The 15,641-nt window shown below is 43.5% G+C and overlaps 1 protein-coding gene across 9 annotated transcripts in view; it reads right to left on the bottom strand.

The window, feature by feature from the left end:
- SLC24A2 (solute carrier family 24 member 2) overlaps positions 1-15,641 on the bottom strand; it is a 1,614,118-nt gene that overhangs the window by 32,507 nt on the left and 1,565,970 nt on the right. For 8 of the 9 annotated variants that reach the window (XM_069630764.1, XM_069630763.1, XM_069630767.1 and 5 more), the window contains one exon: positions 2,912-3,001. The exons of the other annotated variant lie outside the window; for it this stretch is intronic. In XM_069630764.1, the coding sequence (XP_069486865.1) occupies positions 2,912-3,001 (90 nt within the window). The remainder of the gene's footprint in view (positions 1-2,911; positions 3,002-15,641) is intronic. 9 annotated transcript variants of the gene reach the window in all.

The following is a 15,641-nucleotide window of genomic DNA, read 5'->3' as shown; positions in this document are numbered from 1 at the left end:
CCCCCCACACCCGCCAGGGAAGTCCCAACCCCGAATAAGGCCAAACGACCGCAGAGGAGCCGCATGAAGCCAACTCGACTCATCGAGGAGATGGGGTAAGAAGAGAGCCTTGAACTCACATGTTAAAAAGGGGGGAGATGTCAGGTTGCTCACATCGTTGTGTGGGCGGGCCTCCGTTGGGGCCCAAAGGACATGACGTCCAGGACGTGACGTCAGGGGAAGGGGAGGGACGGGGGGGGTTAGGATCGGCAGTTCCGCCGACAGGTTGATTAAAGCAGGTTGACAAGTACCTCGGCTCCCGCGTCTCATTGCAAGCTGCTGCAGGGCCTGCCGCGGGTACACTTCACAAGGAAGCGACTCCTCAACACATTGCACCTCTGTCAACACACTTGAGATCAGCATGGAGGCCTGAACGCTGTTAGTCCCCAACTGCAGCAAGCCCACACCAAAGCAGAGCAGCCGTCCCATGGTTCCCCCAGTGCATATTGGAACAAGAGAATGTACAATGTTTTAGCATTCTAAAAATGAGTGTCATCAATTATGTTGGAATGCTGAACAAATCATCTATGTGTAACTATGTAATCACCATTTTGGGAGATTCTGGAGTATAAACTTCACAGAGTGAATGTAAATGAACACCAAGCCATTCGGCGTAATTGATTGTAGCTGGCCGAACTGCTGAGCACCACCACTCCCTGGCCAGCTGACCAGTCCCCTCCATGTCATGGCTCTAATGTTCACTGGAGACAGACCTCCTTGCATCCTGTCCCGGTGTATGTCATGCCGGGAAATTATCTCCAGTTTACAGGATCCAAAGGCATGGGGCTGTGCATTCTTCATGGTGAAGGTGGCACCTTTATGTGTTTCCTGCATTTCCTGCATTTCCTGCATTTCCTCTGATCCCGAAAGTATTGCTGAAGATCAGGGAGGAACATGAACTCTTCCATTGATTGGCCTACAATTTTGGTCAGGTTTGTGGTGCTTCCTGTTTATATGGGAGGTGCCACTTATCCCAGAGTGTTATCTCTCCACTACCAAGTTCACTTTTATTTCATCTGTATCTGATAAGATGATACCAGGAGAAACTCAATTTTGTTCACCTATGGTCCTCTGTATTTAACTGCCTTTTTGGTAATCATGATTTTTTAATTGCCATTTTGTGGTCCCCTGTGGCCCTGCGTATTTGGCTTGCACTGGCTGGTAGATAGAACCCTGTTGTCCACCCCCACACCATCTCCATTGCCCCCTGATTACCATGCTCCTCCCAAGTGTCGCTCAGGATGTTCCTCTCTCCTCATCCCGCTCACTGCAACCATGTCTACACTATGCACTTCCCTTCACCTACTCCAGCATCTGCCTTCTTTATCTCTGCCCCCGGGGCTGAAATCACCAGGGTCTCTGGAATGCCCAACACCTCTGCAAAATAAAATCCTGCCTCATTTATCCCCATTAGACTAAACTGTTGGTAGTAGACATCACTAAAATCTGGATTCCCCTTCAATGGCACTGCAAAGGAACCCTATTGGCAACCCTTGCCTTCTAAAATGTCACTCTTGCTTCCTTAGAGCACATATCAGGCCAACTCCTCGGTCCCACCCTTCTTTCTCTTCTCCTCATCTGCCATCCACTGGGCACCCGCACCCCTTCTTCTCTGATCTTGACCTTTTACTCAAAATCCTCCCAGCAGATGGCCAGCCATTATAAAGGATGACCCAAACCTCTCCAATATAACTAAGGCACAACAGATCCAAACTGACTCCATTCTGCCAGATAGCTCACTGGTCAACATACTTAACCATTCAACCCACAACCATGGCAACTTTCCCACTCTCATATTACTTTCTTCCACCATGCCCCCCCCCCCCTGTACTCACAACCGACCTCTGCCCATTTGACATCTCTTTAATTCGCTTCACCTTTGCTATTTCTCCCCACTCTCCCAACACCCTGGATCATCTATTACCAAATGTAAATGCAAACCTGAATCGATGCTCTGCTACTGCAATCAAGTTAACATGCCACCCCAAGGTCCATCTCCTCCACCTGCTCACTCCATTGAACTCCCTTTTATTGAATTCAGCTCTGCACTGTCTATCCCATCAATGATGACTACCTTGGCCATCCATTCTCCCCCTACAGCCCATCATCTGAATTATGAACCTCCACAACCATCCAACTGCTGAAGGCAACAATGCATTGCTGCATAAGGTCTGATCTTGCAGTCACCTCATTGCCTACAAGGATCCTCTCCTGACACTTGCCACAGCTCTCGACACAGCCAAATCCTCCCACTTCACTGATCTTGTTTCCTCTCTTCCTGGAGACCCTCACAAACTATAAACAAGCCCCCAGACCATGATCCCCACCTTAACAACCACTTAATGTCCTTCTCTCTCTCTCTCTCTCTCTCTCTCTCCCTCCCTCCCTCCCTCCCTCCCGCCCTCCCTCTCTCTCTCTCTCTCTCTCTCTCTCTCTCCACAGATGATTTTGCTACCATATTATCTCCTGCCACCTGGTCATATTTATTGGTCTCCAAGTGCTGCTTGTTAACTCTCATGACAAGGACGCGATAATACTTTTAAAGCCATACATTGAGGGGGTGGGATTACAATGGTTGTGTTAGTGGACCACTTTAAACCCCCTTTCCAGAAGCATGTGCACCTCATACAGTACGGTTGTGACAAGGAAGAACTAACATAAACATTCTTGCAGCACTACTTAGTATGTTTTACAGGTGGCATATTGCCATTGCTGACAATATTCACTGATAATTATCACTGAGCAAGGGAAATTATTGTCAAAGATAACAAAATGGCCGACATCACAGTAACCAAATGCAAGGTGAAGCAACTCAAACAAATTGATTAGAGGAACACTGATAAGATAACATGCAGTGATATCATTGACTTACCTGATGAGCCCACCAGACCATTAAATAAGAGAATATTGCTATCCAAGAGATTGACCCAAAAAATGTTATGGGAAAATACTTTCTGGATGACTGGAAGAGAAATAAGCAGAAGGAAAAGGAATGTTAATGTTAGATTTTAGGATGTTAGAAAAGATTAGGAGCAAAGGTGTTTTTAAGAGAGAGAAAAGTTTAATGGGAAAATCAACAGTTTCACTTTGGGGTCCAACGCACTCAGTTGCTTAAGTCGAGAGCCAATCAATGATCTGCTAACTTTGAAATCAACTGGATATTTTTGCAATAGCTGTCACATAACCTCCAGAGGTGAAGGGTGAGTTGCCAAATTTCACATGAATGTTAAGAGAGGGAGAGAAAGGAGGGATGCTTATTTAAGCATGTACGTTGGATTTGAACTAAAACCCTATGGAAGAATTCAAGTTAGTTAAAATTGACAATTTAAAGAAGGAAACGAAAGTATAGAGCTCACCACCAACAAGGGAGAGTGTAATATTTAAAACGTGTTTAGCCTAAATTCCTTCGTTGGCAAACAACTTTCCATGCATTTGTGTTAAAACAAGGACACATTAGGGGCAAAGCAACATCATCAATGACTGCCAAGTCATGCCATTACTCTGTTTTGCAGTGGCCGAGATCCGGCACCAGATGTGGAATTGGATCTCGCGATCCGGTCAGAGTCAGCCCCAAACAACCCATACCATGAGAGTACTCTGCTCTGGCTGGATTGTTAAATAAATAAATAATAAAAAAAAAGAAAAACTCTTGCGCTACATTACGGGGTGTGGTGGGGGGGAATCGGACCAGCACATTGGCACCATGAGCGTGTTTCTGGCTCCCCCACTCCTACGTATGTCCCACAGCAGGACACCAGGCCAAAGGTTGTTTTAAGGATGGCTGGGCCTGAGTGCATTACCAAGTCCGCAAAGGTGGGGGCAGGGCCATCTTAAGCACTTTTGGGGCACTGGGCACGGACATGTTTGGGGCCCCCTTCCACCAAGCCAAAGGAATTAAGGGATCAAGAATACTGGTTGCGTCCTCCCCACCACCCATTGCGCTCACAACCTATAGTTTGATGTGCTGTCTCGCAGCATAATAAGCCTGTGTAATCCCTTTAAGTCCCCTTTCCCCCTTCATTCTTGCTCTAATCAGAATCATAAACAAGTAGCATTTGAAGACCAACATTTGCAGACCAACATTTGCAGTCTACAAAGGGATTACTGTTCTAGTACATACAGGATACTTTTTATCATTAACATCCAGGAAGGTATATGTAGTATTAATGCAGAACCGTATGTAAAAGGTACATGTAACCTATAATAGACAGAACAAATTGCTCATGCATGGATAGAGACCACCAATTGGAAGGAAGGAGAATGCTACACATACTGTAGCATGGATAGTGGAGGCAGATTAGAAGCTACCAGGAAGGTGTCTTTATCCAGACCGATTGAGATTAGAAGTGGAATATGGTTTTCAAATAGTGTTGCCATTAAATAACAAAGGAAAAAATGCCTGTGGAGTGTGATATAATTATGTTCACTATTAACACAGTGAAAACATGAATAAGGCTTTTATGAAGTTCATACTATGAGAAAGAAATCACTCGAAAGGGCTGACAATTTTGAAAGGTTCAGGGACTGGCAATATTGAGAGATTAGGCAATACAAGATTAAATGAGATGTCCAGGAGAACACATTGGTTAAGGGGTGAAGGGGTGAAGCTGAGATTTCCGCCAACTCTGCACTTTCTGCATTTGAACATTTTCTTTTCCAGTTCTTACCATGAACTAAAACAATCTCATTTTATTAAAAAACGGACTTGGAAAGTACACAAATCACATTACCAAACGTGACCATTTTAAAACAAAATATCATAGAAGGGTTTTATGCAAAATGGGAAAGATTCTAGCTTCATTCTCTCCATCATCAAGGGAAGTATATAACAACCAGCATACCAATCTATGTGATTTAACACATTTAATCTGGGTTTGTCCTTTGTATTTTAAATACTTCCAAAACAATTGCTTGTGGCATTTTCATTTATAAATGTGCATAAAAACCTTTGATTTGTACCAAAAAGCAAACCGGTTTTTGTGTCAAACAAGCAGACATTAAAATATGCTTGCCTAAGGCCTGCAACATATGGTCTGCTCTCTTTTGTCTGCCAACCCTTCCACCCAAATGGCCTAAATAAGAAGAAAGATCAAGTAATGGGCTAAACGATACCAGCAGCATGCAAGAAGGCAAACCCCACAGAAGACAGCACAGTAATGTAAGATATATTACATGATTTCACCAGGATCACTGTATCATCTGCTGGCAAATCCAGGATATAAGCATGAACGCTGTCTTTCCATAGTCTTGAATTTGGATACTTATTCACCTCTTGGACTAACAGTTTATGCCATCGTTGGAGACGATTGCCTAGGTTTTACAACACCTCATCTGAACAAATCAATTTCTAGACATTCACCATACGAATTATATGTTAGTTTTTATAGCAACCCCTATCTGGTACAGGTACATTGCTGATAATAGCAGATGTTGTTCTGCAAAAGCAAGTCCATATGCAGGCAGTTTTATAAACTTCAGACATAGGAAAGGCTCAGACAGCCTTGCTGGAATGTGATATTCTAATTTTGCATATGAACTCATAGCTCTGCAATTGGTGCTTCACACACTGAGCTAACTTCTGAACCATTGTGGCACTCAATTTATCAATATGCATTTCATCATTGCCTACTGCACATGATCAATCTAATTCCCACAGGAAGGAAAGAATGCTACAGAGTTGTGCCATAAGGAGCACACAAACTATGTATACCACAGTGAACACAGAAAGCAATACATGATGAATTCATCAAGGCAGAATGCACTTGCCAAAACAGAAAGGCAATGGATTTAGAGCCTCAGCAGCACCCCATAACGTATCGTGATGTGTGCTATTTAAGACTGGTGAACAATGGAATCTTACTTCTTCAGACCAGCTAGCCTTGTGGGCCCCCTCCAAGGTGGGGGCCCTGGGCAAGTACCCCTTTTGCCCCCCCATAAAAACGTCTCTGACCATTGTTACTGGACCAGCAAACTTATAATGAGGCCCAATGGACAAGGTGACTGTGGCACGATTAGCCGCAAGGATTCAGGTGTATTTCAGCACTATTTCTGGGTGCTCGTAGTTGCGCACCCAATTGGGCGTGGTTCTAGCAAAGCATTATATTCTGTGGCTGTCGAGGTTGCCAGTTAGGACTGCCACAGCCTGGTCTGCATTTGTCATCTCTATTTTAATGACGACTGAATGCATAAGGGTGATTGCTTGTTGCACCCACGCGTTGTAAGGATTGTGACAACGGAGGTGGGGAAGGATGTGGTATCTTGATTTTTCAATGGTAATCCCTATTGCTTTGTGTACAAGCCTTCATGGTTACATACTCGGATTACCCTTCCTCCACGCTGATAGGGCATCGCCAAAATAAATGGCTTCTTGGTATCAACAGTGACTCATGGGAGGTTGCACAGAGGACAGACATTCAAGCTTTATTTGACAAGGACTTTGCTGCTTGATAAAGGGCAATAACGCTGCCTGTCTGCAAATTGAGGACTCACCTTAAACTGTAAAGTCTCTGATAAAGAAGACTTGGACTCAGAGAAGAGAAGATTAATTGTGAGCGATTGAGACATTGCTAATCCAATGCATGTAGAACTGTGCTCCTCACAAAACCATGCAACTTTACCATCAGGTTCTGGAGCGGCAATGAAAATCAATTCACTACACAGGTAGTTTTATTTACTGTCTTCTTAAATAATTAGTCCTGGCATTCTTCTACTCCCCACGCCACACTTTGTTTGATAAGGCGCAGAATCTCCCAGCTCCTGCTGGCTGATCTCTGTCTTCACTTCACCCTCAGGCATGACATGTTGAATCGGGTTGCGGTGCCTTAGGTGTCACCGCACCTAATACCATTTTTGCCTCTTGTGTAATAGGGAATGGAGAAAAGAGGCTTTGCTTCAATTCATATTGCATAAATACTGGGGCAAAAATTAAGTGCTGGAATTGTTTATACTATGATACGTGGCCGAACAAGAATTGGCCTCAAACACTAGAAAAATGGAGTAGTATTTTTTGTTTCTTATTGCATAAACGAAACAAACAAGAAAAATCAATTGTTGTCTGATCAGTTTCTTTACCATGGTTCAGAACTTATATATTATGGTTCCTAGCTAAATTTGGAGCAAGATCTATTTGCTCTATTCCCTATTGGGTGTGTTTGCGTTATTGTATTATTGGTTATTGTGTTTGATCTATATGTTCGCTGTTTTGTTCGGTTGTATGTTTATTAGGTCCCCATTGTTCTATTTCCCATTGAAATATTAATTCTCACAATTTGTTTTCAAAAACAACAAGAAATAATTTCCCTGTCCATTTCCCTTTTCTTGTTCGCTTTTGATCACCCCAAACAGTTTAAAACAGCAAAAATATAATTTCCCTTGGAAGCGTTGTGTGACTCCTTTCATTTTTTCCCTTACCCTGCCTTTAAGCCCCAAAATGATTTCAAAAGATTAAAATGACTGTTCCCTTTTGCTTTCGTGCCTGTTTCCAAAATATAAAAAAAACGTCCAAATAGTGTGTGAAGCAGAAAATCCTTCCTGTGTTATTTAGCTAGCTTACCTTGTGTGCCAGAGAACACTTTGTGAATCTATTTGTCAAAATCAGTGACTTGTTTATGTTGCTTTCCACTAGTGCCAGTCATTTCTTAGAAAGTGAGATCATGAAACAGTCAGTGATTTGTATTTGGGGGAGCTATAGTTGGATGAAGAAGAGGAGTTCCACTACTTGGGGGACCATGATGTCAATCGCTTGGTGGAGGTCTCGTCGGATGTGGTTACGAGCCGTGTAGGTGCCAGATGCAAACAGTCACATGGGGTGTTGTCTGATATGGGGAAGCCTTTGAATAACGACTCAGGAATAGGATCTGGAGGGTTTGCCATGGGGGAGAAGGAGGAGGAAGCAAGGAGGGTTTTGCCGCTGCCACAGGAGGTGGCGAAGATAGAGAGGCAGGTGGAGGGGGCAGGGAGTCCTTGCGCCCGAGGTGGGGGAGGAGCTGGCAATGAGCCTGGGTATTTTGTGGCAATACATGATTTACTGCACAAGGGGGGAGGTTTTGCTGGAAGGTGGCATACTTAGAATGGGAGCTGGAGATGAAATGTTGGTAATTCAGCATGGAGTGGGTCCAGCAGCGGTGCAGGGCTACCCGGAGATAGGTGAGGAGAAGGTGCGGGTGGTGGTGATCCTGAAGTTGGGAGAACAACAGGTGGAGGAGACAGATGATCCTAAGCAAGTGACCAAGGAGGAGCAAGAGAATAAGGTCTCATCAAGTGTGCATGCCCTTGTACAGGGGCTAAGGGTGGCACAGGTGTCCCCTTGTCAGGTTTCAGGTGGGACAGGAGTTATCCCAGCCATGTTCCCAGACAGTGCCCATATCTTCATTGGCCTGGGGCCACTTAAACTTGCCAGAGGACAAGATTGAGGGAACAGAACATTTCAATTATATGAAACAGATGCAGGACATGCTCTTAGTTTTCCTAATGTGTGCATACCAGCTTCTAGTGACCCCATTGCTGCTGCACCCTCCAGAGATGGGACAATAATGCAGCAGGGTCTGTGGATTCCTAACAGGAAGACACATTTAATCATGGCTGGACATGCCAACACAAGCAATCCTCAGTCGCCCTGCCCTCTGAGTCTAGTCATGAACCTCTGCCCTCTGTGAATATTGTGCCCGCGGCACAGTACACCAACAAGCAATTGTTGTCTGACCCACTACTTCAGCTTACTATTGGTCCTATCGCTATGTGACTATCTGGACAGACACAGGCGGAGCAACCAATGGGTTATGCTGGCACATATTGCCTGTTCTGTCAGATGAGCACTGGTCAGGTGGGATCTGTACTGCACAGCACAGCAGTGGAGAGGCTCATGCTGCGCCACCGCCCTATCCTCTTGAAGGTGACTGGCTGCATTGGGAAGAGGGTTGGAAAAGGGCAGATGTGGTGACAGCAATCAGACTGGAGCCAGATGAATACTCTCCAAATAATGCAGGAGAGGTTCTTCAAATGAGCAGGAGGGTCACTATGAGTGGCAGACGACTCCTTCCTACTCCATTGGCTGGTGGAAACACAGCAACCATAATATACTCTAGAGGTTGCATCACTTTCTGCAGAGTTCAAAGAGGAGTTAAGGAGCTTACACCAGTTAAAGAAGCTAATCTAGAATTAATGTAATGGACCAAACGTTGGTCCAGGATAGAACCTGGTTGGGGCTTGTCAAAAACATAAGCAGTTAAAAACGGTTTTAAAATGATCTAAAGGAATATATCCAATACATTATATTGCACCTGCTTCTAAAACACTGATAGCTAGTAATGGGCCCCCTATATCGTTGAACCTTATGTCATGATGTCAGTAAGCACAACATACATTTTACACAGTGGACACATATGTAAACTGTATAAAGCTAGCACTGAATTCAATGTCAACATATTAAGGGCCGATTAATAGAATTTTCGGTGCAGAAAATAGCACGCAAATCCCCCTTCGTCGATTTATGGAATAGAATGCATGGTACTTTTCCTAGACTTGCATGGAGTTCGCACTGTCTCGGCACGTCTGTGCCAGCCGTTAAAGGGCTTTGCCGAGACTCCAAGCAGAGCGTGGGCATGGTTTGCGCAGAGGTCTAGTAAGGGGTGGTACACCAAAAAAGGGGAAGATCTTGCAAAAAAATGGGCGTTCCGAGGGACGGTCTGCAGGCAGTCCCTCGCACGCCCACAATTGCGTGGCTCGAGACATATTCATGGATTCCACTGCGCAACATCTCGGCTGGGAAATGGCCACACAAGTCCTTCATACGATCCGCCATTCGAAGGCAGGCGTAAGTAACTTGCGTGTAGGATTTTTAGCGCACAGGTGGGCTCACATGTCAGATTTTGGGGTGTGTGTACTCAATCAGGGTTCCGATGGTACTTACAGGTGCGCATAAGCAGTGTAGCAGGGTGCAGGAACATTTTACGTGGGTTCGCACGCAGATTTCTCAAGTTAATGCCGAGTTACGATTTTTTTATATGAATGTTATCTGGCTGCCGGATACAGTTGCAGGTGACCCCGCGCAAGATCCCCGAGTCACAGGCTTGCTTACAGGGGACCCCATGCACTGTTTGAAGGGTGCGTGTATTTGCTCCCAGGGAGCATACAAAGGTAGTTGATCTGGCAGTTTTCTACTTTGCGTTTGGCAGTTTCGTGGGTGTTCCGGCCGTGACTTGCAAATACGGTTACTTTGCGCTGTCAATTCCATGAATATGCGAGGCACGCATTTTTCTTTCTACATGCAGGCTCGCGCAGTATCCTTCTCGGGGTGCAACGCTTGCGCCATTTCTGCATGACGTTCCATGAATCAGCCCATTAGTGTGTTGAAAGAATCAGAGGCCACACATGTAACACTTTGAAGTGGAGGTGACATTGCACAACAGATAGTTTATGAAGACTACTTGAGCATAGTATTTGTGAATTTGCCATCTTGTCACTGAGAGCCTTTTCCAAATGGTATGCTTTCTAAAGCAACTGTTTTAACGTTTGCAAATTTGGAAATCCATAAGAAATAAGTTAATGCCTTATAAGAAGCAAATGCACAACAGCATATTTTTGCAGTGGGAAATCACGTTTCTATCTGTCCTGGCCTCGTTTATCAGCTGCTGGAGTACCCGAAAATGCTCATGTTTGCAGCTCTTGTGTCACAGGAATAAATAAGAAAATTAATTATGACCGGTTTTTTTTTATAACACGCTTGATATCAAAGAGGTTTCTGAGCACGGGCACAGGATTTGAATTTGTGTTTCCCTGCGTCGTCTTGCTTCCAACACGAGCACGTAACCACTGAGCTATAGTACCCGCAATGTCCGCAGCACTACTATATGCCCTGTTGGACAGCGTCTCCCTTTGTGCATCTCTATGGTTCTAAATAACAGGAATGACATTGAAGAACAGAGTAGTTATAGCACACACACCCATTGCATCTACATCAATTATAATCAATCACCACCACACAGGGACGTCATTTCACCAAAATGCCGGGGGTAGCGGAAGTGACATCACACAACCCTTGACCTCTGATGACATCACTTGACCCAACAGGAAGTGGCATCACATAGCATTGTTCCTAAGTACACTATGAAAAATATGGTTACGATATCACTATAATGTGATATACATTTCATAAAAGAATGGATTGCCATATGTATCGTTAAGATCAGTGTTTATAAGCCCATATTACCAAATTACTTGCTTAAGCGCTTTGTATAGAACAAATATACATACAATATCACCCAACCTGTGTTGGTACTCATTTATCATCCTCAGAAGGATGGAAGGCTGAGTGGAGGCGTTTAAGAACACACTAAATCAGTGACTCACCCCCTGCAGTGTGCCTAAAATAAACCTTTAATGAGTCTAGCAATTATTGTGCAGATTTTCAGAAAGACACGTGTTTTGGTATTCCTATTCTTTCTTATTTTGTGTAATTGCTGAAAGTGTGAGACTTGTGGAACCCCTGTTCTTTTTTATTTTATTTTCATTTTTTTAAGAGGCCTGAACAATAAAGCCAGCCACTCCAGAAGCAAAGAGCCACATGGCACAGGCCACAGTCCAGGAGCGTACATTAAAAAAAAAAAACGGAAAAAAATACTTTTATTTGGGGGGTAGCAAGGGAGACAACAGGGGTCGCAGTTGTGACCCTTGGCGGCCCCTAAATGACGTCCCTGCCACCACAGCAGTCATTTATTAGCGCTACGGCAGAGCTGCAACGCTTTTAGGTTGACACTAGGGATGGTGGGTGATATGGTGATTAGCTGTTGATGAGAGGACTAACAAAAAGGTATTCTATTCATTGGGTCATCCTAGCCCCGTGCATTGTGACACATCTTATGGCACTGTTAAGCTGTTGCCCCAACTTGGTCCCAGCCTTTCCCCAGCTCACCATCTTAATAAGGATGATACCATTTCTGGCCACTCATCTGCTAACCTATGCTGTCCACGCCCAAATAAAAGAAGACGCTGCTATCCCGGGAAATACCAGAAAAATATAGTATGCCTTAATGCCTATAAACATTAGAACATGACAAACCTTGTTTAATGAAGAAGCTTTTATTTATTTAAACAACGCTCTTCAGCAACAATGACTTTCTTTACATCCAACACCATTAGTGGATTGCAAAGATGATACCATGCAATTATTGGGTGACAAAAATGATACCTCTATTATTGGCATGACAGTTGATTCCAAGAATTTCGAATGGATTTATATTAAATTGCTGATAATGTTTTTTGCACGTAATTCGAGTTTGCATTACCTAAACTTTGAAGTGCATTTAATTTCATACTGACAAATATGCACGACAATGAGTGAAGTGCAGAGAAATAATCTGACTATATTATATAGAAAAAAACATTCATAACTTCCAGTATATTTATGGATGTTTGTGCGAACATGCAAAGTACACTTGATATTCAATGTTTCGCTAAAAATGATTAGTGAGAAAAAAGCAGGCAGGATGCAGTTGTAATTCATTTTTTCATTGTTGTCCGAAATAATTTGCAGTATTTTCAGTGACTTGCGCAGAAGTGGGACTCAGGGGACGTCCAGCAAGTTGATCCCTTTATCATTCTGAATAAAACAGCCTGTTTTATTGTTACAGATTTTGGGGTGGGGGGGATTCATGTTGTGGGGGCAGAGGCATTAGTTGGTCGTGGGTGTCATCATTCAGTACTACAAATACTCACTAAGAAATAAGTGAATAGACATCTCAATGCTTAGTTATAGGCACTGAATGCCCTCTCCTTAATCTAAGGCATTGGAAGACTTTGTCTTTGTTGACATGCATTTTGTCTCATCGCAAAGATCTTGGTGCGGTCAGTTACAGCCATCGAATATAATGTCCTCCTTCCTCCAAAAAATAATAAGGTTTTTTCTCTGCAATAAGTATTTTGTCCCGCCAACAAGGATGATCTATGCAGCTACAGACAATGAATGTGCCCTCTTTCCTAAAATGAATTTAAAGATTTGTATTCATAATTTTACAAGCAACACATATTTCGTCTTGCCACAAAAATATGGCAAACTAAGTGATAGCCACTAAATATAATCTGTTTCTGCCACCAAATAACTATAAGCCTTTACCTCTGCAACCTGTATTTTGAATCATCACAAGAAATGACATATTCAGATACATCGGTGAACACACTCTTTTACCTCCAATTAATTTTAAGTAGGTTTCTATGCAAGCAAAAAGTGTTTTGTCTGGCCATACAATGATGCCTACTCAGTTACAGATACCAAGAGCACCCTGCTGTCTACCTCATAACTATTTGGGATGCTGTCAATCACACTCTGACAATATATGTTTCGTGTGTGTGTGGCAGAATAACCTTATGGGGATGGTGAGATAGCTTGAACCTTTTTGATATTCAGAAATAAAATGATGCAGGTCATTCAGTTTCTGAAAGGGAGGTGCGCTAATCAGATCCCCCTTTCATAATTATCTCTGCCAAAATCAGAGTGCACTTGCGCCTTTGCAGTGACTGTCTCCTGAAATCTTTGGCAACTGCCCTGCTGTTGCATCAGGTCCAAGAACAAACTTGCAAGTACCCCATAACTCACTGGGGTTAGCAGATTAATCAAAAAACATGCAAAACGGTGTCACATTAGAACCAATATAAAAATCTCTGAACTCATTTTTTTATTGATATACCAAAATAAATATGACATCTACCTATAAAAGGTCAGCCTCGGATGATCACAGAAATAAGAAAAATGTTCATTTCTTTTTTTAACAATTATTTACAAAAATAATACAATTGTTTTAATGGAATAAGCAAAACACCAACTTCCCAACCAAATTGAATTTGATTAAAAAGACATACAAAAATCCATTCTCATGCTGCGGCATTAGGGCAGGTTCAAAGGTCACAATGTGCATTCCAGAAAGTTTCTGGAACACAACGTTCCAACTGGCAGCCGTGGCTTTTTAAAAATCTGCACCTATGATTCAAAACATCATAATTGTGTACTGTGGCAAGCCAGAAGATGATCTTTGCCCCGAGGACATGTTTGTTTGTTTGTTTGTTTTATTCACTTATAATGCGCACCAGACCCGAAGGTAGCCGGGCTCAGCAGTACAGAAAATGCGAAGCTTAGGTTGCAGGGTGTGGTCATGGGATACATACACTGTACAAATACAAAATACAAATATAGAATGCAAAATATCACAGTAAGGCAGCAGTTGCGGTTTACATGCAGAATAAATACAAAATATGATCAAGACAGTCTATGTACAGGTACTGTCTGGGCGAAAGCTCATCGGTCAGGTGGGCAAAGTGAGTGGGACCATAAGATCATCATGAAATGTATGTTCTAGGGTGGGGTGAAGGATAAGTGGGCGCCAATAGGCTATTCATTGGCAGTCCTTAGCAGATTGATGTAGTTATTTCTGAATTTAGGGAAGGGCTGTGCCTCGCGTAGAGGATTAGGCAATGAGTTCCATAATTGAGCTGCTTGCACCGGGACGCTACTACCCCCCGCCTTAGATAACCTGAATCTCGGAATGATGAGGCTGTTGGCATTTGCAGTTCTGGCAGGGCGCGAGTGATGTCTTTTTGTGAGTTTATTGCAGAGATAGCTTGGTGCTGCATTGTTCAGGGCTTTATGAACCAGGAATGCTACTTTAAGGTGGATTTTGTTTTGGGAAGACAACCAGTTGTTTTGACGCCTGATGTTTGAAATATGTGATCTTTTAGGTACACCAAGGGCGGCTCGTAGGGCATTGTTTTGAAGAATTTGAAGTCGGTGGGTAATGGATTTATTTGCTCCGATGTAGAGGACATTACAATAATCAAGCCTCGAAAGGATTAATGCTCTCGCTAGGATAAGGCAGTTGTTATCGGAGAGAAAATGCTTGCCTGCTCTAATGAGCTTGCATGTGTAGGCGGTGGCAGATGCCAATGACTTCACCTGCTTGTCAAAAGAGAGGGTGGCATCCAGATAGAAGCCAAGTGTCTTCACATCTTTGGAAACCTTGATAATGTTCCCGTCAATTTCAAATGAGGTATAGTCCTGACTGAGTTTCTGTATGTTAGAATGTGTCCCTAGGATGAGCAACTCTGTTTTGTCATCGTTCAGGCATAGACCGTGGGTTGCCATCCATGCCTGGACGATGATATACACCCTATTCACCAAGGCCAAATCCTTGTTGTAGTCCCCGGAAAGTGGGAGGAGAATCTGGGTATCATCTGCATAGTTGGTGTAGGTGATACCAAGATGGTCCAGATCATCAAAAAGGGGCTTAGTGAATATGTTGTAGAGAGTCGGGGAGACGCATGAGCCCTGAGGGACTCCACATCGGATGGGGATTGGGTCCGCCGCTGCCGAAGGGGAGAACACCCTCATGGTCCTATCACTGAGGAAGGATTCAATCCAAGATATGGCCTCCTTGGAAAAATGTGCGGCTGAGTCTAAATGGCTACAAAGTACTCCATGGTCTACAAGGTCGAATGCCGCCGAGAGGTCCAGCAGCAAGAGGAGAGCCATTTTACCTTTATCTCTTATTTAATCTATTTGTGCCTTTAGGTCGATAAGGGCAGTCTCTGTACCATGTTGTGGACGGAATCCTGATTGG

Source organism: Ambystoma mexicanum, chromosome 6q (genome assembly GCF_040938575.1).
Source record: "Ambystoma mexicanum isolate Mex_15411 chromosome 6q, UKY_AmexF1_1, whole genome shotgun sequence".
Taxonomy (NCBI): Eukaryota; Metazoa; Chordata; class Amphibia; order Caudata; family Ambystomatidae; genus Ambystoma; species Ambystoma mexicanum.
The sequence above is the reverse complement of the archived record's forward strand: the minus strand, read 5'-3'. Positions and strand labels throughout refer to the sequence as shown.